This window comes from Talpa occidentalis, unplaced genomic scaffold (assembly GCF_014898055.3).
Source record: "Talpa occidentalis isolate TD23 unplaced genomic scaffold, MPIMG_talOcc4v2.1 talOcc4.4, whole genome shotgun sequence".
Taxonomy (NCBI): Eukaryota; Metazoa; Chordata; class Mammalia; order Eulipotyphla; family Talpidae; genus Talpa; species Talpa occidentalis.
Window position 1 is genome coordinate 138,129,560 of NW_023604295.1, and position 27,547 is coordinate 138,157,106.

Genomic DNA, 27,547 nt, shown 5'->3' on the forward strand with positions numbered 1-27,547 from the left:
CTCCTTTCAATGGAATTGTTAGTTTCCATCACTTTTAGAATTATTTTATTTTGTACCACTAATAAGCCCTAGTATGTGGCAGGACTTCACTCAGAGAAAACAACACTTTCTTTTACTCATCAAAAGAATAAAATAACTCCTTGTGGAAATCTAGACATTTGGTCTTGAAATGCACTTGACTATCTAGGGTAAATACTTTTTTGACTCTCATAGAGATAAAGGAAAATATTACTTGGGTGGTTTTTCTCCTTTTTCCTTTTGGGAACATGGAAGATAACAAATCAAGGCCTCCCTGGAGGCACAAGGAGTTAAGCGCAGCACTGTGACTGTGAAGCTATCCACAGCCACTGCAGCACGAGTTCAATCCCCGGCCGGCCAGAGAGCTACCCACATGGCGCAGCACACCTCCCTATCTTGCCCGCTACTCCCCTCAGCAGTGTATTTCAGTAGGTTCGCCTGTTCTGCTCTCCACTCTGTCTCTGGTGAATCCTCTCACCCACCACACCTCTGGCCTGTACCCCAGTTCTTGGATACATAAACAAACAACTCTGAAAAAAAAATCAACAGCAGTGCACTGTGCTATGCGGCTGCTGACTCAGAATTCCTCCCTTCTCTCAGTCTTCCCTATCCTAGCTCATCATTCTTTAGGTACCCAGTCTAGTGAAGAAGGTCTGTATTGATTAACATTCTCTTAAGTATCAGTTCTCATTTGCCTCTAACATGAATCCCCTATATGATATGGTGTGTGTCCCCTTTCCGTTCTCTGCCATTTGAGTCTAATCCGCAAGTGGGTAGAGATCAGTTGATTCATTGACAAGCACTGACATGCCACTCTCTATGCCTCTAACCTAAATGTCACATTTATTAGCAAAAAAGGGGACTGAGAGCTTGCTGATTAAAGGCTTTTCAGCTGGGTTGAATCTAGGCTTCTCTTTGTACTTGATAAAATGGGAGAAAATGTTGATCTGATCACAAGTTTGTAGTGAGGCTGTAAAGAGATAATACGTGAAAAGCAGTTAGCATAGAAACTGACACATAAGAAACACAGACCAGATATGAGCTATTTTTCTTCTAGATAGAATTACTTTGATTATTGCCACTACCACCAAGACCTATGTTTTGTCTGAATGATAGGGCTATACAGAATAAGGAAATTAGATTTCATTTCACGTTTGGAGAAATTGAAAGAATAAGACGTTCTTGAGTCTGGGAAAGTTATTCAATGAAGGCTCTCACTCAAGGAGAAAGGCTCCAGAAAATTTGGAAACCACCCCAAAACTGAAGAATTCGTGTTAATGGAAATCCTTTGAGGAAAAAGCCTTCTTTATTAACATTTTCATTACTTGCAATTGTAGATCTCAAGGCTAATTTATAGTCTCAGGAACAATGAACGTGGTACAGCAGCTTGAAGTACATTCCTTTGGAGGCGAAAAGCAACTCCAAGGTCCATGGGAGAGTAATCAGCATGCTTTTGACTACATCCTCTCTATATTGTTTTTCATTCTATCCCAGGGGATTTTTCAAAAGCTTCTTTTGAAGGTGCTGTTCACTGGAGAATAAGACTTATCATTCAATAGGTTTAGATTCAAAGTGGAACACTTTGAACTGTGTTGCTGTTGTTATTTTACAAGGCAATAAAAGGTATGACTCTTGAAACCACAGTTCTGACTCAGATTTTCTTTTTTCTGCAAGCTATAATGTTAGGGAAAATTAATACAGCTGAGTGTTACAGAGTAAATCTGTGTTGTGAGAAAATATCTTTATTTCTACCGATGCACAAGTTGTGTTTGAAGAAAGATACAAAAGAGTCACAGTGCATAGTCACTGAAGAATTCAAATTCAACAAGCTTCAAATATAATTCTATTTTCCTATTTTATGTTTAATCATGGAATCTAAGAATGACGACTAAGAGCTGTTATTTAAACTAATCAAGTATAACACTCGATAAAAACGTGCTCTGAGTAGTAAATATAATATATAAAAATTATCATGTTGATGTCCAGATTATCATTGTTAGGAAATGAGAAAGTGAGAATCTGACTACTACATAGATAGGCTGCTCTTATTTTTAACTAAAACAATATCTGAGAATTTGAACAATTCTTCTGATCTTGAAAAAATATTTTGCCTTTATTAATACCTATTTATAGATGAAACACTCCATGAAAATCAACTCCACAGTATCTGTTGGAAGTGAAAACAAACAAACAAAAACTGGAAGAAATAGTGCCTCCCTGGTGGCGCAGGCAGTTGAGCGCAGTGCTGTGAAGCTGCCTGCAGCCTCTACAGTGCTGGTTCGATCTCCACCGGCCGCAGAGATACCCACATGGCATGGCAGATGGCTCCTGTCTAGCCCGCTGCTCCCCTCAGCAGTGTCTTTGGTCCGTCTGCCTGTTCTGTTCCCCGCTCTATCTCGGGTGAATCCCCTCACCCTCCCGCACATCTGACCTGTAACTCGGTTCTTGTATAAATAAATAAATCTTTAAAAAAAAAAAAACTGGAAGAAATAAAAGTATGATGACTATACTTGAAGTCAGGAACAGTTGCTGTTTATATGAGTCAGACATACCATATAAGCTTTTGTGAACTTCAATTTGACATACGTCTCCCAAACGACTGTCAGGTAAACAAACAAACAAAGCGGCTCATATAGGAGGTCACTCAACTATGCACATGGTCCACAATAAATCTTACTTTACAAATAAATACAGAGGAAGTTGTTTGACTAGCAAAATTAATTATTTTGTATTTCTAAAATAAAGGTTGAGTATGGACAGAGGAGACCTATTTTTGTTGCATTTGGTGTATATTGCCTTAGAAAGTAAGTTTAATTTCCAGAAGCTTTGGCTCTATTTGTAGGAAGGAGGGAAGGCTAAGTCTTGAGTAGTCTGGATGTGTAAAGTGTCCTCATTGGCTTTTCTTATTTAAGCCATGGTTTAACATATCACTCACATATTACAATTTTGACCATTCCTCCTGCCCCCATTTGACTAGGAAAAAAAATTCAGTAAGATTTCCTGTTTGGGTTAGATTAATTTACTCATTCTTGAATGGCAAAAATTGGTGTAAAATGATAGGAATTGGCTGCCAGATTCAAAATTAACATCAAGCACATTTCATTATCACATCATTATTTTTGCACCAATTCATCAGAACATGCAAATGACAGTCACAATAAGCACCTTCTTGGTATACTAGTTCTTACTTTGGCTTTGTTTTTATTCAATATGCATTTATTGAGCTCATACCAGGTAATAGCATTAAATTCAACAAAATTATTACAAATTATAACTTAGGTAGTTGTAATTGAAAAAAAACAAGAATATGTAATTATGATTTTGATCTCAACCTGCATATACCAATCAGTGTTAGGAATTTAGTAGGGTGACTGAAACAGGGAACTGCAAGAGGCAAGGTTTTTCATAATCTTTGGAAGAAAGTTAAATAGATGATTATCCTTGATTGTGTAGCAATGAGAGTACAGGTTTCTTAACTTGAAAGTGACTTGCAACATTAACTGTTTTCCATCTGAACTCTTGTGAACTTAGACTTGATGCCTAAGAAAATCACACCTTGTTGAGTTACAGACTTTCTGCGACAACTTTAGCAGATGTGTTCTAGTCAAGATAAAAATAACAGCTTACAAGTCAGCATCACTGATGAAAAAGAGTCGGCTGACTGAAAGTCTCTAAGTCTGTGAACTACCTAACCACTGAAAAATCATTCCATATATTGGATGCAATGTTATGACATAATATATGTGCTGTAATATATATCTTATGATACAATGAACTGTTTCCAGGTATAAGCAGAAATGAACATAACGGATCTATTGATAAATGCAAAGTGTCTGTAACCAAAAATATACAGTCAGGTTCTACTATTGTTAATACTATTCCTTTGTCATTAACTACTTTAAAGCAGGGGATATAAAATATTTTGCTAAACATTAGCTTAGTCCCATCATTTTACAATAGTATGTTTTTAAGGAAAATTTTCTTATTTACAACGGATTTAAAGAGTATCAATTCAATCATTTTTCCACTTTAACAACAAAAAAGAAGTATCGTTAGATTGGTGAAAGATGATAATAGCTCAAAGCTTAGAGACCCTATTTCACTAAGTAGACCTCAGCTGATGGTTCACAGCCTCCGAGAGCAGTTTTAATCAGGGCCACACATTAGATCATCTGAGAAATAAGAGTCAGAAAGAGATGCTCAGGCCTTTCCCACGCTACAGTAGCTGTATTTTAAACATTTCTAACAGTAAATCTGATGAGCATCCAGTATTAAGTACTACTGATCTATTGGAATCAAAATAAGCTCTAGTGAGTACACTTGAGAAGACTTTTTGATGTTCTTATACTCTTCACATCTTATGCCAGTATATATACATAACTGGGATAGTTTGCCAGAAATTCATGCCAATGTCAACGAAACAGCCAAATGTTGGGATGAGTGAGGAACTAGACATGAACCAAATTTGTAAATCAGGATTTTTCTAATTCAACACTCTTGAAATTTGGGGCCAGAAAGTTCTCTGCTCTGGGAAATGTCCTCGTCGTATTAAGTTTAGCAACATCTCTGGCCTCTACCTACTAAACACCAGTTTTACAATCAAAATTTCTCAGTGATTCTTTAGTGAGAGAGGAAGGAGCTCTAGTTTGAGAACCACAATGCTAATATGAGACACTCCCAACTCAACAACAAGCAATGGACACCCGAATATGCTAGCATTATCCATGCAAAATTAACAATATTGAACAGAGTGGGTGCTGGAATGTATATAATGTTAAGTTTGATGTGGGGAAAACAGTTAAGTTATTATGCAAATTACTTGAAAATATCTAATTCTCATCATTATTTATATATCATACCATTATTTTGGCCTCATTACCTAAGTCTAAGTACTGATAAAAAATAATTTAAAATAACATTGTGCTATGATCATGGCAGCTTGATCCATAATTGCTAAAACTTGGAAGCAACCAAGCTGTCCTTCAGCAAGAGAATTGTTAGATGAACTCTGGCACTTCCAGACAGTGGAATATTACTCAGCACTTAAGAGAAATGAATTATCAAACCACAAATGTCATGGAAGAGGAGGCCTCCCTGGTGGCGCAGTGGTTAAAGACACAGAGCTATCAATCTATCGCCAACTACTGCAGCACAAGTTCGATCCCCAGCCAGGGACCTGACCCACATGATGCAGCAGACCTCTCCTGTCTCACCCAATGCTCCCCTCAGGAGTGTATTTTAGTCAATTCTCCTGTTCTGCTCCCCACTCTGTCTCTGGTGAATCCTCTCAACCCCCACACCTCTGGTCTATACCCTGGTTCTTATTTGCATAAATAAATATATCTTAAAAAAAAAAACTCAGGGAAGAAACTTGAATGCCTATTACTAAGAGAGAGAAGCCAATCTAAGAAGGCTATAGGATGAGAGATTCCAACTAAAAACATGCCAAATGGGAAAAACTATCATCACAGTAAAAGAATTCAGAGGTTGAATGGGTTGAGCTCAATGGATTTTAAGGTAGTAAAAATACTCTGGATGATAATATAATGATAAATAATTGTCATTATACATTTGTGCAAATCATTAGAATGTATGAAACCAAGAATAAACTCTGATGTCAGCTATAGACTATGGGCAATGATGATGTCTTGGTCCAGGTTTACTGATTGTGACTGAAGTACCACTTGGTGCAGGATTTTGATAGTGAACATGGGATTTTGATGGTGAATGCATCTTACTACATATGGCAACATCACATACATAATAGATGTAAGGGCAGTGGGTGAATAGGGAATCTCTGTACCTTCTGCTTGATTTTGCTATGAACCTAAGACTGCTCTAGGAAATCTATTAAAATACTTCCTGTAATGTTTTCTTCTTTCTTAACTTGCATTAGTCTTATTTATTTAACAAATCCATGCAAATATTCCTGAATGTAACACATGATCCATGGAATTCACAGCTTTCTGATCAACTGCCCTATTTTATTTTATTTTTTTAAAGCTTTATTTATGCATACAAGAACTGGGGTGTCGACCAGAGGTGCAGGGAGGGTAAGAGGATTCACCACGTACAGAGTGGGGACCAGAACAGGCAGACTGACTGAAATACACTGCTGAGGGGAGCAGCGGGCAAGACAGGAAAGGTCTGCAACACCATGTGGGTAGCTCTCTGGCCGGCAGGGAATCGAACTCCTGTTACAGAGGCTGCAGATAGCTTCACAGTGCTGTGCTTAACCCCTTGCGTCACCAGGGAGACCCCCAACAGCATGATTTTAAAGATTCCATTATAATTTAGCACTCTCCAGATTACTCAGTGATTCTATCCTCCAAAACCTGATCAAATGTCTCTTGACTCATTATTTCACCAATAATGAAAACTTTCCGTATGTCAATAAGGTATATTTGGGGTCTCCCCGTTGGCACAGCGGTTGAGCGCTGGGCTGAGAAGCTGCCCGCAGCCTCTGCAGCGCCGGTTCAATCCCCGGCCGCCGGCGAGGGTCCCACATGGCGCGCAGACCTCTCCTGCCGCCCGCTGCTCCCCTCAGCAGTGTACTTCGGTCCTTCTGCCTGCTCTGCTCCCCGCTCTGGCTCTGGTGAATTCTCTCACCCTCCCGCACTTCTGACTGTACCCAGTGCATAAATAAATAAATAAATCTTTAAAAAAAAAAAGGTATATATGGGTTAATTACACTTCTGTATCACAGACATTAATTAACTCCTCTATGAAAACACTCTGGGTTACCTATATTTGTTAATATGCCCAGGATGCGTGTGCTTAGGTATTAGTGTCCCAACTGTTCTAAGTAAACTGGGCAGCTCCCCGGGGAGAGCTTCCAAGGGGAAGGCAATGATGAGATGGGTAACTTTTCTGCAAGCTTGGAGCGCCAGAGAACACCAACCCGACAGAGGCGACGGGAGCAGATCCATTCTTCCGCACAGTTCTCAGAATCAAGTGCTCACACCTTTGACGGTGGACCAGAACTGAGACAACACATTTCTGTGATTTAAGCTACTTAGCAGTACTTTGTTACAGCTGCCCTACCAAATAATGCACATACTTTCAAAAGTTTTTATTCATTGTTTTAACTCCTAGAGCAGGTAGATTTAAAGAAAATAAATGTGTTAATTTACAGAGAGAGTAGTACATTCAAGAACTCTGTTACTTCAAAACTGGTGGGCTTAAAAACCTAACAAGAATTTTAAAATCTAACAGGATCTATTCTTTTGAGACTTACATTGAGGTCACAATGGCAATGGGAAATTTTAAGAAATAAGAAACTTAATGGTGGGTGAAACACGTATCTCCAGATTTCAAAACATAAGACATTTTGTGTCCAAAGTTACAACTGAATAGGCAGAAGGAATTAAAAGGAAATAAATGTATCTATATTCATTAAACTTAATAAGTTCACATTTAATATATCAATAACATGTTTGAGTTGTACTCAACTTGGTGTCATTTAATATTTAATTTATATAAATTTTGTTACTGCCTCATGGTTCTGCCTCAAATCTGCTGGGGGGAGGGAGTAAAAGAGGGCTGATAAAGCAGTGGGGGGGGGGCATCTCAGGAGGGCTGACTTGATCATTACTCCAAAGATAAATAGTGTGCTTTTGAGTTTTTTGTGCCTCATATTCTGGATTTTGAATGATAGCATTTATAATTTTGAAATGAACTTGAAATTTTGACAGGAGAGGAAGCACAGACTGCAGATTAAGTCATGCTCTCAAAAGCATTCATTACAATAACATAACAAACAACACAAAACACAAACAAACCCAGAGGTCAGGAGAACAGACAGGAGGTTAGCAGAGGGAAAGCAAAGTGGGGGTGACTGATCTGTGCAAAGGGGGTCAGCTGCATGGTGACAGATGGAAGGTAATCTTCTGGTGGCCAGCACAGGGCAGCATGTAAAGACGTTGAATTATAATTTTGTAGACCTAAAACTTAAATGATGTTATAAACCAAGCTACCTCAATCAAATAATAAACAGAGAAGGTCAATATTTTGTAATGACATAGCACAAAAAAATTCATTACAAAAGGAAAATATGGATTAGCATCCTCTATTCAGAGATGTAATGTTGCTTGAAAATTAATAGAACTTGTGCCATTGTAGCTTGTTAGTTACATCTAAATTTTTATACAGCATAGCAAAAACAGTTCCATTTTGTACTAATTTTGGAACCATTTTATATAATATGGTTTTTGCAAAAAAAAAAAAATTCTACCTTTTAACATTACTCAGCATTCCAAATAGAAATGCAGTGATATCACTTTCAGAAAGACATTTTTAAAACTAAGACTGGCAAAACAGGCTAGCCGGTCAACTCCTAGAACATAAGGTAGACTTAGATGTAATCTACCTACAAACTGAAAAAATAAAGCAGCATGGAAGCAGGAAAGAAAGGAAGATACGCAGCAGGAGAGGATGGTTGATAACTGGATCCCCACTGGGATCTAACTGATGATAATCAAGCTGGTTGTATAGTGGTCTTGGCTCTGGGGGTGCTGAAGTCACATTGTGGGCTGGTCCCCCCGCCCCCCTCGCTGTCAGTGTGGAGACAGGCAGGGGGCACTGGAAGCCTGTCCGCTGCCTCACTGCCTCTGTGGACTGGGGAAGGCAGCTTCTGCTTCCGCCTGTTTTGCTGCAGGGAGCTGGGGAGGAAAGTGAAAGAGGGGGTGCTAAAGAAGTGGGAGGGGGCATCTTGGGAGGGCTGACTCCCTGCTGTGTTGCCTCTGGAGGTGCCCACGCAGCTGCTGCCATCCTTCTGGTCTGCCAGGTGACACAATTGTGACTACTATGGGGAAAAATGTGGTTTGTGTTTTCCTTTACCAATTCTTCTTGGAAGTCTCTTTGGGATGTTTGAATGGCACCCAGATAATTGATAACTACACCGAGATAAGGGTTTCCTTATGTGACTTTTTACTTCTGCACATAATCCTATGGAGGAAGTTTACAAGTTGGCATGAAATCCTATCCTCAGCTGCTCTCTGCTTGGCCAAAGGTACAAATGTGCTTGGGGCATCTGAGCTGTCCTTTCTCTGGTGATGATCCTTCATTTTGTGGACAGGTAAATGGTGATCTGGAGAATGTAAGTAACTCACTAAGACACACAGTGGTGTCCTATTGATACTGTCCTGGTTGTAAGAAAAAGTCTATCACTAACTGAATGCACTAGTCTCCACTGGCAGAATGCAGATGAATCCAAAATCAGAACCTGCTTTCTCAAATAGAGATACAGCTTAGGAATCACTGATCATTGGCCCCTGAATGTTCCTATTTTATTTTTTAAATTTAAGACCTTTAACTTTATTTCCTCCAGATCTAATTTGATGACACAGATGCAAAAGTCAGGTATTATATTATAATAAGCATTAGCCCCCAAAAGAAGGGAGTCTTATGAAAATTATTCTAAAGACGACATATATCTGTGACATAGGCAAATTATTTTATCAGATTACCATTACTACTGACACTGAGTAAAATAATACAAATTGTTACAAGTTAGTAAAAAAAAATGTTTGGTGGTTAACAGGTATTTAAAACTTTTCTGTAAGACTGAAATGATTTATATCATTCCTGTATTAATGAGAGCGAAGAGACAGATGGAGAAATAATGTTCATAAATTGAATATGGATTTTTTTTGTTATTGTACATATTGTATGGGAACCCCAAACCCTTTTGAAAAAAAATTGAAGTAAACCAAGTGACGGTTTTGCTGCCTCTAGGACCAAAATTACTTGTGTTGCATGATTTAAGAATTTGAAACTGAGTTTTTACATGAAATAATCTAAATTTAGAAAATAGTATCATTAGGAGTTAAGATAGCCATCGCAGGAGGGAATGTTCCTGTGTTAAATAAAAATACTTTAATTCTTGCATGATGAATACAAACACCTGTGTGCTATTGAAATAAACCCACATTAAATGCTGAACACAGACAAATAACATACCCAGGCGCTCACGCATCTGCCGCAAGTGGTGATTTTGAAGTCCCCATAGAGATCTTTGATGGCACCAGTCGTGAAGAAACCTTCCACCATCAGCAAGATGCCGTACACAAAGAATGCAGCTGCAATGCCATAGATCACATACTTAAAGATGTCAATCCTGGGGGAGAGAAGAGACAGCAATTTCCTTCAATACCTCTTCATGGCGGCTCTGCAGAAATGGTTCTCACAAGCTTATGGTTCCTTTCAAATAAAAGTTGTAGAATAACTATGATATGAATGGATGTTGGACTTACGAACATTTATGCTATAATACTTTATATATATATATATATATTTATATATATATATTTGTTTTGTCCCTTCCAATATTTTTTGACAAGGGTTTTTTCATATTCATATGTTTCTTCCTCTTCCTTTCCAGCCCCCCACTTCCCCTGGCTCACACACCAACGTGGTCTTGGATAAAGACATGAATGACATTCTAAAGGAGTCTGCTTATCATTTAATAAGTCAGATGATCATCTAATCATAACATAACTTCTCAAATTTTGTCAGAAGTCCAAATATAAAGGTTTATGTATATAATAGGTCTTAAACCTTAAGTGAAAAGAGGAAGAAAGTTTGTTAATGATGCATTTGTGATAGTGACATTGCCTTCTATAACCTTATACTTTTGTCATTGTGACATGTCAATGTAATTTTGTTTTTATTTTATGCTTACTGTAAGTCATCACTCATAGTTTCTAGTGATGATCATGCCATTTATGAAAAAATGTGGTTTACAAATAAATTAGATTGCTGCAAGTAAGTCTTTTAGACAGTCACTAATGGTGTTATGTGGAATTGGGCCGAAGCTACGTTAGAGCATAATTCCATGGAGGAATAGGGAGTTTCTCTTTCTTTTCTCACAAATGAATGCCCAGCTATTGAAGCAGGAGAGACAAATAAATATCCATAATCTGCATTACTTTTTCTGTCACTCTAAATACTACATAGAACTCCAAACCCTTTGGAAAGAAGAAAACCATAAATTAATTGACAGTTTTGCTATCTCTAGAAACGGGGCTAGTTCTGGAGTCTGGTTTGTGGGAGGGCTATGTATTTAATGAAGATGTTTTGTGCAGTCGTGATACCCATCTGTAAGAAGAATGTTATTTATTTCTCATTGTCAAGCTTCAGTTTTACACTCTCAATAATTAGAAGATAAGTGGAGTAGATAGGATGGAACAATCCTGCTGACTTTATACAAGAGGGAGTAAAGGGAATGGAACACCTGATCACACAGATGGAGAACTAGAGACTGTACGTTGTGACAATGTGTTTAAAAGAATGCATGTGGTAGTGTATGTGGATGTGTTGTGTTTAAACGAGTGAGAAGAGGGAAGATCACAAGGGACTATGGTGATGGTGCACAATGAATTGGTGGTGGAAATTCTATGGGGACTATATCTGAGAAAAGAAAGCAAACATTGTAAAAAAAAAAATGAACAATGATGTAAAAAAAAAAAAAGTGCCAAAAAAAAAAAAAAAGAGTGAGAAGAGCTTGCTAACATTCAATGTAGTTTAGTGTCTGAACAAAATCAGTTTCACCTGGCTGCAATCTAGGTGTTACAGGTCCTCATTCCCTCTGGGATTCTAGAAGGATTTCCTTATGCATTTCAGCTTCTAGAGCTGTGTTCTATTCATTCCCTGGCAAGAAAGTCTTCAAAACGAATAGGTAACATGATGTTTCACTTGTCACACTGCCTCTTCTTCTCGAGTCATGTCTCTGCTTCTCTCTGATAAGTATATTTGTGTTTAGATTTAAGATCTCCCAGGATAATCCAGAAGCATATACTCACCTCGAGATCCCTAATGTAATCACAACCTCAAAATTTCTTTAAAATTTTTAAAGTAACATTCTCAGGAACCAGGGATTAGGTCTGGAAATCTTTGGAGTCCATTATTCAGTTGAAAATTTCCTTTTACGCCCTCTGTGCTAGCTTCTTTCAGAGCTTCTCAAAGAGATGGCTAATTTGGGGAAAGAAGATCATATATGATGAGCACGAAACAGCTTGCTGCTGAGACGTAGGAATACTATTCAGGAAATGGTGGACACGTCAGAAGGATACAGGAGCCAAGTTAAAGTTTCTCCCATTGGCTGAGTCTAGAACAGTTTTGAACATAAAAGTATTAAGGGTAGCGATGGCTTATAAACTTTTAGGAAATGAAAACATCCTTAGTTTATATTACTGACACATAGACAAACAAACAAGAGAATGGGGGAATGAAGGGCTCTTGCTTACATCAGAGTCCCTAGTCCTGATTGGTAAAGATGGAGAAAGTTTTGGAAATAGAAGATGAGCATTTGGTGACCATGATAGAGATTGGATCAAGTAAGACATGCTCATAGATGCTCACGGAAGGCAAGCTTCAAGGAGTAGAATATTTGCATGATCTTAAGTGTGACCTCACGAATTATTGATTGGTTACAAGACAAAGAATAGCAACGATGCATTACAGAACTCTAACTCCATCTTGATCAGATGATCAAAATTAGCATCATTACTGAAGAGTCCAGAGGATGTCATATGATTTGGTGTGATTCCCTGAAAGGAACATACATCACTTAATACAATGTCTTAGCCAAGAGGGAAGAATGTGAAGTTAATCAGGAAACACCAGATAAACACAAAATGAAGAGCACTGATTTAATAAAATGGACGTGGGATTTGTATTTCCCTATAATGTTAACCTCATAAAGATGGGCTGTGAAAGTGTTCCAGATTAAAGGGCACTGAAGAAACATGGCAAATAAATGCAATGCCTCCCCCTCAACTGGATTTCTTATTAGGAAGGAAGAAATACCATTAAATTCATCATTAGGTCAGTCAAATTGATAAAACTGGAATGAAAAGACTAGATTTGAAACAAGTATCAGATTAGTATTATAATTCCCTAAGTTAATTAACTGTGCAGTGGAGATTTCTCTATGTTCAAATATAATTATCTAAAGAAAGGAGATGCAAAAAAAAAAAAATAGAACAAATGAGATAAAATGTTATAAAAAAAAGTTGTACAGTTGTTCTTTGTACTATTCATTTTCTGCAAACTATAAATTTGAAATTATTTTCAAATAAAAAATTTTAAGTTATTCTAACCAATTTTATGGAAAAATGCATTAAACTAAATTTTTCAGTGTTCACGATATCCAATTAGACCTGTAAGTTGAAATTCTCATAATCTCTACAAGCATGAGAGCCTCATGCAATTCATATTGCCAGCCTAAGCATCCTGACAAATACAATTGTGCAATATTTTGATTTTCATTTTGCCACAAGTTATATATTTATTGAAATTGAATGTTTATTTCTTGAATTCAAATGTTCTTAGAAAGTTTTTCTTGAAAGAGTTTAAGGATAGACATTTTCTAGTATTAAATTCCAAATTGTGTTTCAAAAATAAATAATCTAGCATTATTTATAATAGCCAAGAACTGGAAGCAATCCATTGATTGACAGATGGATAAAGAAATTGTGATGTGTGTGTGTGTGTGTATATATATATGGAATATATATAAGCACAATGGAATACTACTCAACTACAAAAAAAGATGGAATCCTGCCATTTGCAACAGCATGGATGGACCTAGAGGGTTTATGCTTAGTAAAATAAGCCAGAACAAAAAAAAAATTTAAAAAAGCAATTACTATATAATTTCATTCATATACAGTGTGAAGAGAAAAATATAAACCAGATGAACTTATTAAAACAGGATTAAAATTTTAGACTATAAAACCAATTAGTGGTTACCAGAGGGAACGGGAAAGAAAGGGGAGGTAAAATGGGGTAAAAGGGGGACATGATATGGCGAAGGATAGATTTAGACTTTTAGCAGTGACCTTAATGTTGTATATATTCATGCTGATTTTCAACAATGAACATTTGAAACTTATGTAGTATAATGCCATTGTTGTAAAAATAATTTCTTCTAAATCCTTCTAAAATTTAAGTTACTATACATGACATTAACTTACTGGCATGAAGCTTTTACTTGTGAAGAAAGTATTATTTCATCCACATGCAGTAAATGAACTTAAGATAACAAAGAAAAATATGCTATTAGGAAAATGAAACTCTGATATCTATAAAATTGAGTTTATGAGATGTCAAAAAGTGCTTTACAAACTGGTTAATGATAAACTCTCTGATTATGTGCCCATAGGAGGGGCAAATGGAGAATCATAAGTCTTACTTTTATTTCACTATTTTTGTTTTACAAAGTAGCAGCTCAAATTACCTCTGTCTTAAGGAATTAAGATCTCCTTCCTAGATGCTAATGCTCAAATTTGAAAATATTTCTGTTTGAATTGATTATAAAAGCTATTAATTTTCATTGTAGAAAAATGGAAATTAGCCAGAAAAACAGACTATTTACTGCTTATCTTCCTAGTTTTTTATTCCTATGAATGATAATTGGTTATTAAAATACTGCTCTGCAAACCTAAGTCAACATTTTAAGCCATTATATAATTTTATTTTTTTAAGATTGATTTATTTATTTATACAAGCACTGGGTACAGTCAGAAGCGCGGGAGGGTGAGAGAATTCACCAGAGCCAGAGGGGAGAGCAGAGCAGGCAGAATGACAAAGTACACTGCTGAGGGGAGCAGCGGGCGGCAGGAGAGGTCTGCGCGCCATGTGGGACCCTCCTCTGGTGGCTGGGGAGCAGCCGGGGAACGAACCGGCGCTGCAGAGGCTGCGGGCAGCTTCGCAACCCAGTGCTCAACTGCTGCGCCACAGGGAGGCCCCTATTATATAATTTTATCAAGATTTTTTAAAGATGAAGGCACATTCTATCATTAGGAGGCATTATAATATTTTAGAAATTTCCTACTTTAGTTTAATGGTAGAAAAAAATAATGCCCCCTCCCAAAATATGTCCACATACTAATCTCTAGACCTGTGAATATATCACTTTAGTAAAAGAGGCCTGATGATTAAATAAATGATGTTTTGGTTGGGAGATTATCCAGGGTTATGTGGGTGCATTCAATATAATCACAAAGATCCTGAAAAGTGAAAGAGATGCAAAAGATTCAGAGTCAGATTCAGAGAGAGATCTGGAGATACTACACTGCTGGTTTGGAAGATGGAAGGAGGCCATGCGCAAGGCATGCAGGTGGCCTCTGGATGCTGGAACAAGCAAAAATCTGGGTTCTCCCCTACAGCCTCCAGATGGAATGCAAGCCTGCCAATACCTTGATTTCAGTCCGTTTCAGTAAGCTCAGTCATTTCAAGTTTCTGACCCCCAGAAGTGTAAAATAATAAATTTGTATTGTTTAATCCATTAAATTTGTTGCAATGTGTTATGGTAACACTAAAAGACAAATGCATCCCTATTACAAACAGCATGGTAACCAATTGTTTTAGAGAAATCTTGTGCACTTTGTAGCCTGCTTGCCTGGGATAAATTCCTAGAAATTTTTAGGCTCGTATTTTCAAAATGGTGTCCCAGAAAGCTTATATCAAAATAAAGATGCATTGATAAAGATTAAGAGTCTCTGCTCTTTGTTTCCCCATATCAGCTAGTATCATTTAAAGATGCTTTACTTCTAAAATGCAAATAGCAACGTAAACCAATGCTAAAATAATAAAAAAATATTTTAAATTATTTCTCTTAGTTTAGCAGTGTGGGTGAAGCTATAGTTACAACCTGTTAGTCAACTGTAATCGCTAATAACATATTTTTATATTTCGCCAATTTTTCTACTAGAATATATTTCTGTTGTTGAATTATTTTTGCATTTATTAAAATTAGTAACTTTTTTCCTGTAAACTTAATATTTTTCTCAATTTGCATGTAGCTTCTAATACTTTATATTATATGAATGAGTAAATTTATGTTGTGTCAAATCTATAAATCTTTTCCTTTGTGATTTTCTTCTTTTGCTTACATAGAGAGAAAAAAGCCCTAATACTAAGGTAGTAGTTCTTGATTAAAGAAGTCTAAGGTTTAATAAGTGAATTATGGATCACCAGCATCTCAGGGCTAGAAAGTTCATTAGCAGTCTTGGGTGACAGGCAAGTTATTACATTCCAGGGCAGAAAACTAGCATTTGGAAAGCTCTTTATATAGAGCCAGAAAACAATATGCCTGTAAATTGGATTCCTTTGTTTGCTTACGTTTCTCTCTTGGAAGCACAAAGAACAAAGTAAATGTCCTTCGACCCAAAAACTCTTAAAATATTATTTGAATGAAGTTATCTTTATTGTAATTTTTTTTTCTAACGTGGAAGTATTCCTGGATGTTAGAAAATCTTTGAATTCTTATCCAGCCTAAAATTAACCCAGATGCTTACCTTAGGTGAAACCTCTCCTCTAGTCAAATAGTAAATCAATATAAATATGATGGTGAGCCAGGTGTGTCCAGGGACAGAAAGATTTAGGAAGCATTATAGTGGCCATGCTCAATAAAGATATCACCATCATTGTAATAACCATCATCCTCATCCTCATCATTGTGTTCATAAATAGTTGTGTAGCACAATTATTTTACAATGTCAACTTATTTTATCCACATAACATGCTTAAGAAGTAAGAGACATTAGGAAGTCCCTTCACTAATGATGGACTCAGGCAGACAAGTTATTAAATTGCCCAAAGTAAGACATGTAGTGAGCGCATTTTATTTATATGAAATAAACCTAGGGTCTCTCTGGCTCTGAACACTGCAGTACATCATCTCTCTGTCTAAAGTCCTTATGGTTTACGTATTTGGTTTTGTTGTGGTTTTTAATTAGTGGGGTTTACAAAATTATTTTTTACTTATTTTTTATTGAGGCAATTGTTTACAACACTGTGTAAAGATTTAGGGACTAAGTTCACACCTCTTCAAAGGTAAGTCACCACACCACACTCACCTGCAAAGCACCCCAGTCTTTTACTGCTAGGCTGCCCTCCCACCCCTGTTCTGTTCCCCCCTCTAGTTGCCTCAATTCTCCAGCCATATTGCTAGGATTTGGTTTTGGTCAGTCCATTGGTGTAAAATCATCCCATCTTTGTCTTTCATCTTTGACTCATCTCATTTAACATGATCCCCTTCAGTTCCATCCATGTTGATGTGAATGGCAAAAGTATGGCATTTGTTTATGACTGAGTAGTATTCCATTGTGAATATACAACACATCTTCTTAATGCACTCTTCTGTTCTTGGGCACTTAGGTTATTTCCATAAGTCTGGCTACTGTAAATAGTGCTGCCATGAAACCTACATGTGCATATATCCCTTCTAATTCATGTTTTTGCATTCTTGGGGACTGGACCCTAGAGTGGAATTGCTGGTCATATTAGTATATCGATTTTTAACATTTTGATGAACCTACATGCTGTTTTGCATAAAGGTGGGGCCAGTCCACATACTATTACTTTTTTTGTTTGTTTTTTAACACTCACATGAGGACAACTAGTCTGGTATAAGTATGACCTAAGGAGATGCTCACTATTTTATCAAAAGTCAGGAATTCAGTATGGTTTCCTACTGTACGTGCTAACTAGCACTAACATCATTGTTAGCCCTCCAAAATTGTCAATAATTTCGCTAATTTAGCTGATCTTCAAAATTCCTACATGAGGAAGATTTCAACAATCTGTTTTGACTGTCAAACTACTAGGTCAGAACAGAGTGTTAGCACAGTGCTGTGATTTTTTATTGACCTAAGAAATCTTGCTTTGTCTGCCCATGAATTCATGCTCTATTTTCACTTTAATTTGGATCTATTACACTACTAATAATGTATCCTATTTCATTAATTTGCAAGGAATAAACATAAACTATAATAAACTTAAAGATTTACATAAACATGAAGTTAACTGAGAGCAAAACCAACACATTTATTTTATCTTTGTGTACTGCCTACTTCTGTTTTAGACAAATAGAAACTAATTTTTGTTATTAAGTATCAAACAACTCATTATCTAGTAAATTCAGTTTTTAATGCACTGACTTCAAATCATAGTCATAAAATACTGAAAATAAAATATATCCACTCTGGAAATCAATGGCACCATATCAAGGAACTTCATTATATCAAAACCCAAATACAATCTTTTTCTAATAAATTGTAAAGGGGGTAGACTTGGATAAAGGCAGTTCCTTGTGCATTCTTCAGAAGAGTTACTCAAGAAGAGAAGCCACTTAGCAAATTTAGTGGTTTGAATTATTTTATATCTCAATTTTTAACCAATTTCTAAATTTCATTTTCTTATATGGCTCTGTTTTGCAGAAGTAAAATAATGCCCACTTCTTGCTCACTCAGTCAGATGTAATTTTCGGAACACAATAATAACATCATGCCAAAGGGCTCTCAGACAAGGAAGTCTGAATTACAACTCAGAAAATAGATCTTCTTATCACATAACAGATAGTGACACAGCAATGAGCTATATCAGGGTTGAGGGGGGCTAAATGGCTATGCCAAGCTAATGGAATAGTAGCTTGACTGTAGGATTATCCCTAGTGGGAGCAGTGGGTTACTTTGCACACTTATTGTAATAATAAGATGTAGTCAACAAATGACTATGATATTAAAGGCTTAAACTAATAGATCATGGGAGAAAAGCTTCTGGGAAACCACATATGTGAGGACAGAGAGTGTGACATTAAAAAATACTTTAATTTAAAAACCATAAAAATCTTTGAGAAATTCACTCTTTTTTATTATTTATTTATTTATGTGTTTATTTATGTATTTATTTATTTATTTATTTATTTATACAAGCACCGGGTACAGTCAGAAGTGCGGGAGGGTGAGAGAATTCACCAGAGCCAGAGCGGGGAGCAGAGCAGGCAGAAGGACCCAGGTACATTGCTGAGGGGAGCAGCGGGCAGCAGGAGAGGTCTGCGCGCCATGTGGGACCCTCCTCCGGTGGCCGGGGAGCAGCCGGGGATCGAACAGGCGCTGCAGAGGCTGCGGGCAGCTTCGCAACCCAGTGCTCAACCGCTGCGCCACTGGGGAGGCCCAAGAAATTCACTCTTTATGCAGGTGTCCACATGTCAAGTAAAATATGACAAAATTAATCTCTGGGTGAGATCAGCTGAAGATGTAAATATTACATTGCAGATGATCTTCCATTGGTGAGGGCTAATGGTATGTAGAATTACAGGTCCAAAATATAGACTATATGGAAATAAAGATTATCTGCACACTTATTTAAGAGAAGCAGGTTTGGCATTCTAGGCAGGTGATTTGTGAAACAGATGGGTCACATATCAACAAGCTTGCCCTTCACGTCTCCCTTCAGTCCTGGAGATGAGGATGACATTGATATACATGTATGTGTTTAAGAAGAGAGAGAATGGGGCCTCCCTGATGGCGCAGGCAGTTGAACGCAGCACTGTGAAGCTGTCCACAGCCTCTGCATGCTGGTTCGATACCACATGGCACAGCAGACCTCTACTGTCTCGCCCGCAGCTCCCCTCAGCAGTGTATTTCATCAGTGTGCCTGTTCTGTTCTCCGCTCTGTCTCCGATGAATCCTCTCACCCTCCCGCACATCTGGCCTGTACCCCAATTCTTGTATAAATAAATAAATCTTTAAAAAAAGAAGAGAGAGAATGCGAAGGGAGAAGCTGAGATAAAGCAGGGAGCTACTTCTCAGATCTCAGGGCTCACAGACGGAAGACTGTGGGCTTGAGCAACTGGCTTTATCTTTTAGCTCATGCTTCCAGGAAAAGGTTTCTTTTCCTGTAAGTCTAGAATGCAGGTGAGCTTAATTTGGTTGAATCATGCAGAACCATGGAGAAAAGAAACAACTCCATAAATCTCAAAGTTGGCCAACAAGTGTTTCCCTCACAATCATGCTCTTGCATACTTTTCTAACTTGCCTTAGCTCATTTCCAAGCAAGATGTACTGCCTGCAAATACATCTTTCACTCACCTCCATTTTGTATTTCCTTATTTTACTACCTCGGCTTCCCTTTCACCTTATCTGTTCTTCTGTTATCCTAGTAAGGCAGGCTCTCTGGGGTCCCTACCACCTATGAAACCATGTGTAGCCTTTCGATTGATCACTTTGCACTGCTTCACCTTCCCTTGGGTTTGTGAACTATTTACTCACAGAGAGGAATCTTAATTCCTTTAGTAGCTCTCCAGAGCCTATTCCACAATGGATTTCAGTGATTTGAAGAGATAATTTGAACACTCAATATTATCCCAATCAGAATGGTTCTTTTCCTCTTTCAAAAATGCATTATTGATTTCAAATGTAATTTTCAATATAGCACACCAAAATAAAACTAGCAAAATAAGCAAACAATCTCTGATATTTCTTTTAAACCCCCACACAAACTACTCCTTCCAAGCTTTAGTAGAACTCTGTGATATATTTGTCACATATCTGTCATAAATAAGTATCTTGACAATTGTTTCCTGACAGATACAGTTACCTCATGCCATTTATTAGGGCTATGATGTCTTACAAATTCTTATTCTATAACTAATTTTAGCCATTTGAATTTCATCTAAATACAGAGAATCCGTAGATTTTAAGGACATCTGTGGTAGCTTAAAATAATGCACAGTGAAAATATATTTTGTCCAGTGTAGGCTGAGATATAGCTAAAAAGAAAATGTCAGTTTTATCACATTAAAATACATCCATCCAATCTTTTTCTTAAGGTTCTTTGCAAGCTAATCTGAAATAATCCAAAGCATTTTCAACAGTTTAACTGTATACTAAATAAATAGTGTTTATAAACTCTCAAAGACTGATTCATGCTAATGATTTAATTTCATAAAAATGGATACACTATTTATGTGGGCTTAAAGATTCAATTTAATGGGCAATGCTAATATTTCAGAACTGATTTGTAAAATAGTTTTTTGGTAAATATAAGGACAATGATGAAGTTCCTTTATCTTTCTTTTAGGTTCTGACCTATAAAATTTGCTTTAATTCTTCCTTGCCATCTGTCAGCAGCATTGATGAAGCTCTAAACTGATACTTCAGAGGCAAGGATTATACCTCAAAAATATACTTATAATTAATGAACAATTCAGCCCTTTCCTCCTCTTAATCACCACATGGAGGCAAGGGAGAATAGTTAATATATTTGTTTTGCTGTATTATTTTTTAAGCAAAATTTCACAAAGGTCTAAGAGCCAATATACTTTAGATAAATACAAATTTAACAACTTCCCTATTTTTTTTACTTTATTGACTTATGTAAATGGATAAATCATAAGATGAGTTTTGCAAGTACCAATTATGCTTAAAATGTATACTTTATCCACTGCCTCCAGGGTTCAGATCCTATACACCCCCAAAGTAAGACATTCTTGCTCTATTACTTGACAGAAATGTGCAAGTCTTTTGATTTTTCATTGGCAATTACTAACTGTAATGAACAAAACATAACTTAACAACAATATCTTCCACAAGAGAATCTGTATGTAGTTGATGCATTATTTAAAAAAAAAACAGCCATGTGATATATTTTCTGATATTGGAGTTGGGAGAAAAGTTGACGTCTAATTAGTAATTTGTCTGGGTTGGCCACTTGTTACATTAAAGTCTTAGTTCATAAACACACCAAGTTAAAAGGCATTGCTCTGAATAAGTGAAATATGTGATGGACTTATTTTTTGATGGATTATAAGAGACACAAGCAAAGTCACCCTAACCAAAGTCACCCAATAAACATCTGTAACTTTAAAAGCATCCCATTCCAGAAAAACAATATACAAATTAGGTACAACATGAAAAAACATTATCATCATACAGTATCACAAAGTATGAAATAAGAGCAAGAAGTTGTAGAGGGTCATAAATTTTACAGTAATTAGTGCAAATACTAAGTTTACTATCAGTGGAGATAATGAAATAAAATGTCACCGAAGTTATTTGGGGAGCCATGAAGTTACTGAGCAGACTATCTAAATCAGCAATTTATTTGGAAATAATTTCTTCTATAATTAAATTCTAACCTTTACACTTTGTATTAGACAACAAAGGTTATGAAACTTGAATAGCAAACTCTTCTTAGTTCCAGACTCTATTTAAGTTACCTTTCTAGAAAATATTAATAGCACTATAATTTAGAGACCTTGGGCATTTACATCTTATTTTAACCATAACTGGTGCTTGCAAAATATTTCTTATAATTTGCTCTTTTACAGAAGTCAATAAAGATCTTTCATGGAGTTTACTTAGTCACATCATTTCTTTGAGGCAGGGAAAGAAAGATGATATACCCATGTTGGAGATAAATTTTTTTAAAACACAGCCTATTGTCAAACTTCAAATGGGTAAAAAGCCCTGCTTGCTGGCACATAATTGGAGGTTGTAAGGCTTAAAAGAAATCAACCTGTTCTCAAACTTGACAACACACATAGAATTTGGGTGATTTTCCTAGAATTAGCAGCAGAGACTACATTACTTTTATGCTTGGCTCTGTGGCCTCTTCTCTGTTACAGTCTATTAGAACAGCCTCTGCTCAAATTAGAACAAGATAAACGCAAGTATGCCCCCTCAAGGGAACTGGATTTAGGATAAAACTTTACTGTCAAACTAAAACACAAATGACTTCCAGATTAAATGGGTGTCTGACCTGCTATGTGCCCCATATCCATCATAAAAATGATCTTTTGACTCAAGTCTATGCCCTGAAAATACATACATTTTTATATATGTCATTGCCCCATTGACAAAGATCCCTATTGAGTCAACACAGAAATATAAACATTATTCTCAAAATAAGAAGCCCCTCTAGGGTGGCTTACATGGTGAAGACGTCCAGTGTATCTCCAGCGGTTCTGGCCATCTCAAAGTAGGTTTGCAGGATGTTGACTGTTCCAGAAAGAGCTTCATGACCGCAGCCACAGAACAGGGCAACCCCAGCATAGAGCAGGATGGTGGCGATGAGGGAGGCATAGGGAATGCCCCCCAGGCATTTAATACAGCACTCAAAACACCCTGCAGAAGAACAAGAAGAAAAACAATAGAAATGATTTTTTTTAATCTAATAACTTTTATTCTCCTCTCAAATTTCAGGATAATGGGAAAGTGTGCTTGTATGTACAAATGACACAAGGTCAGTCATGTCAATCAGGTCCTAACATGGCCTGAAAGGTATAAAAATATAGTTGATTAATTATAAACCCATACTCCACAGACAGGAGAAGACCTGTTTCCACTGCAGGCCCCTCTTCAACCCTCAAACCAACAGGACCGTGTCCTTCCCAACCCACATATTCTATAAGAATTATTCTTCACCAAACATGCTTGCTTATCATTTTATCCTGTCTTTATTACTCTCAAATCTCACAAGCTTAAGTTTTTATTTCAATGCCATTTATTCTTTGGAGCTGCCTACAGCTGTATGAACAGTGAGCTGAAACCTGTTATAAACTCAGCTTAGTGATGCTTGACAAGCAATTTTATTAAAAGTGAAAGAGGATTGAGTAGACAATATGCAAGTGTGTTGCCTGCATTCAGGCAACTTATTTTAGTCTTCAGAGTTCAGATACTTATGTATGTTATTTTTGTAGTGAGTCATAATGCCAAATCTATTTCTTACTATGGTGCAAGGTTATTAAAAAGGAAGAAGAGAAAAATACTTTCCATGGGAGAAAAATACTTTCCAGGCCAAGTTAAAATTCTGACTTTACCTCTGCGTGTATGTGTGTTTTTCCCCCAAGCTTATTCTTTTGATTTCATCATTTGTAAAATGGTGACTGTAAGAATTCCCCTCCTATGATTCTAAATGGAATTAATGCATAAAATAATACATAGCACAAAGTAACTACTCACTACTGTTACTTTTACCATTACTAGTTGTAATTTTAATTATTATTAATGATATTTATTATTTTGTGGTAAATTAGGTCTTCAAAAATGATTTGACCACAGTAATATCTCTTGCTTTTCTGAAGTTTCATCACTTTATTTTTTTTAAAGATTTACTTATTTATGCACACAAGAGCTGGGGTGTAGGACAGAGGTGGGGGAGGTGAGCGGATTCACCAAAGACAGAGTGTGGAGCAGAACAGGCAGATCTACTGAAATACACTGCTGAGGGGAGTAGCTGAGAGACAGGAGAGGTCTGCTGTTCCCTGTGAGTCAGCTCCCTGACCAGGGATTGAACTCCTGCTGCAGTGGCTGTGGATAGCTTCATGATGCTGAGATTTAACCCATTACTCCATGAGGGAGACCCTCGTTACTTTAGTCATTACTTTGAAAGATGTGTTTATACATTTAGTCTGAAGTGTCAGAAACCCATTGCTACTTTCAGTAAGCAATCAGAATTCTCTATGTGAGCAATCAGAATTCCCTATGTGATTCCCAGATATCTTCTTCTAAAAGATTAACTAGTAAGGGTTAAGTCTTAGCTTTGTAATGGGAAGTACTGATGACAGTGAGCACTGGAGACACAGTGGTGAGCAGGGCTGCCTTCCAAGAAATATTAATGAGATACCATGTGCCAACAATGAGTAAGAAAGGAAAACTGAAGTAAGTGGGTTAATAAGCTCAGAGAACCTCCAAAGACTATCTCGGGTTCACCTCCATCCACCTCTTCTCTCATCCCTTCCCCATGCATATGCTGTTCCCAAGATTCCCTCCTACTTCTCTCCTTTTAGAAATTCTTGCTCAAGTCTCCTATGGAAATGCTGAAGCTCCTCAAAAACTCTTCACGTGATTCACTTCCCCTTTCATCAGAAACAAATAATGAAATTGGAAAACGGATGATATTTACTGTAAAGTAAATTCTAAGATGAGCACTTTATCTAGAACACAAGCATGTTTATAATAACATTTGAAACATGAAATAATTGCAAAATTGTTGTATGAAGTGACTTAATCTTCAAAGGTTGGGCTACTCTGCTCTTTTAACGTTTCTCAATGAACTGGCCTCTTAAGAGAATTATGGCTGATCTATTTGCTCCAGAGATAAAAGAAGTCTGAAAAACTTATGACTTTCATTAACACATGACTGCACAGACAAAATGACTCCCTGGATACACACACATACACACACACACGGAAGTACACAAGGTTAGAACAGCTTGACACTTCATAAGATAGCAAGAAATTTCACTGGCAGATGGATGAGACAGTGTGTGTAGAATCTGAATGTCACTGAACACGGTTCTGGGTGACGATTAATAGGGTAACAGAAAATTCTCTAAATGCTTCTCTGTCTTTCTGTGTTGGGAAATTTGTAACTTACTGATTACTTATTTTTAAAAAAGAAATGGAGTTATTAACAAAGAAGAGTTACCCTAATGTTGGTGAATACCCAGCAAAATCTAACGATTTCAATCCCCATTCCTTAGTGATTTCTCTTCCCTGCTATTCCAGAAGAATCTTATATGGGTGTGGAAGATTTATCCTGTAGACATCCTGAGGTGTCAAGACCAAATGAATATATTCAAGAAAATCCTTCTGAAAAGGGAGTGCAAACATCACATTCATAGATGAGAATTCCTTTTTTGGAGATCCTAGACCTAAGATCTGGAACAGAGTAAAAATAAAGTCAGAATTAGAGTGTTTAGGAGCCAATGGCATGATAAACTCACGGGTGATGACAAAAAAAATGCCATTGAGGGCCACTGATTATTTCCATCATAAATCCAGAGTCAGTTTCTACTTAGTTCACATTTTCTCAACTGCAGTTGACATGGACCCATCTGAGCCTCCACACAAGCATGTCCAGTTACCTACTGGACATGTTACTCTGTGTGCAAGGACTGGGGCTTCCCTAGTGTCAGAGTCTGTGCAGAAATAATAGCTTTGGGTGGTACCAGCTAAATTTGGAAAAACATGAGCTAAATAACAAACTGGTCAAACCCAAGTGGACAACCCAGCTTTAACAGACCTTTCTGAATGAGTTTAAGAGCTCCACATTAAATGGAAATATATATATATATTTATACCCTATGTAAATGCTGCCATTTTAAACACTCAAAATTATACTCTCCCTGTGAATTCCACTAACCTCCATTACTATGAGGTCAGGCTGGAATCTTCCGCTGTAAGTCCTCATTCCCCACAAAACTTTTACTCAAAATAAGAAAGTTTAAGTATCACATCATCCACATTTTGCTCTTGTAATGGGCTCCAGCCTAATACCCTACTCTTCTGAAGGACCTCAGTTGCATGTTGAAATTAAAAGAGGACTCAGAATTCCCATCTGGGGAAGCAGCGCATCATTTCAGTATTCTTCCAGCTGCCAGAATCCCGCATAGTGCTGGCAAGGGAGCTTCTTTCCACCCACAGTGAGAAACAGGCTTGGCAAAGCAGCAGCGTCACCATGGCAACCATGCTCCGGGGCCCAGGATGTGCTCCCAACAGCCATCTTCTAAGGCTGAGATTCTGCTGCCACCCAGCACCATGTTTTTGCTGCACCTCAAATGAGAAATCACTCTTTGAAGTGAGTATCAGTGAAGGACAGTAAGGGCACCCAAGAAAATACCTGACTGGAGAAAATCTCTACCTTAACAGTAAAGATTACTTTGTACAACTAACATTTTCAATACTACATATTAAGAGAAGAGGGCCAGGGCCTCCCTGGTGGCACAGGAGTTAAGTCTCAGCACTATCACACTATCACCAGCCACTGCGGCTTAAGTTCAATCCTGGGCCAGGGAGCTACCCACATGGCTCAGCAGACCTCTCCTGTCTCGCCTGCTGCTCCCCTCAACAGTGTATTTCAGTCAATCGGTCTGTTCTGCTCCCCACTCTGTCTCTGGTGAATCCTCTTACCCCGCCCCCACACCTCTGCCTACACCCCAGCTCTTGTATGTATAAATAAATACAATAAATCTTTTATAAAGGAGAGAGAATAGGGCCATCAACTCTCAAGAGAGCTGATGGTTCAAATATTGACCACAGAATTTACATGCTGTAGACACACCCTAGCTGCTGAGATCCTGGCTGTACTTTCTCGAGTGAATGAACACTATGCCTTCAGCTTTCACAAGAATGCAAATTTAAAGAAATCTTTTCAACAGACTCTAAAATATTAACACTTGCCCAATGTTTAGTGAGTCTGTGGATAGACTTATCTTCATATAAAAATCTGGAAGAAAATATAAGCTCCTGAAAAGCTGTCTATTTTAAACAGGTGAAGCAATTTGACACTTTTTTTTCCATTTAAACATTATGAAGTAAACATAAGCCTTTGCCTTTGATTCCTGCACACAGTTCAACAAATTAAACAAAGGGAAAAGAATCTAAATGAATAAGAAGATGAACATGGGAGATACACTACTGAGAAGAGAGGCTGGCACAATGGTGGATTTTGGAAAAGAGACTGACAGTAGACTGACTATTGATTGATAAAATTTACCAAACCCTTTACCAAGGAGTTGATTTTCTATTGACCTATTGAAGTGTGGGCCTATTTGGGTTCTGTCTATTCCGTTCCAGCCATCAATTCCCATCCATGTATTCCCAGGTCAACACCACACTGCTGGGTAGTACGCTTTGGTTTTTGCTAGAAAAAGTTCTTCCAATTTGTTCATCTTCCTTGTGTGTATTATGCTGTTTATGACCCTTTTACCAAAGTTTTTGAAACTTTGGTTTGTATC

At 37.3% G+C, this 27,547-nt stretch overlaps 1 protein-coding gene across 3 annotated transcripts in view; it reads right to left on the reverse strand.

Moving 5' to 3' along the window:
- GPM6A (glycoprotein M6A) overlaps positions 1–27,547 on the reverse strand; it is a 257,004-nt gene that overhangs the window by 15,254 nt on the left and 214,203 nt on the right. For all 3 annotated transcript variants that reach the window (XM_054701053.1, XM_054701052.1, XM_037526461.1), the window contains exons 2-3: positions 22,739–22,931; positions 9,979–10,135 (exon numbers count right to left, since the gene is read on the reverse strand). In XM_054701053.1, coding sequence (XP_054557028.1) covers positions 9,979–10,135; positions 22,739–22,779 — 198 coding nt within the window. In that variant the 5' untranslated portion in view covers positions 22,780–22,931. The remainder of the gene's footprint in view (positions 1–9,978; positions 10,136–22,738; positions 22,932–27,547) is intronic.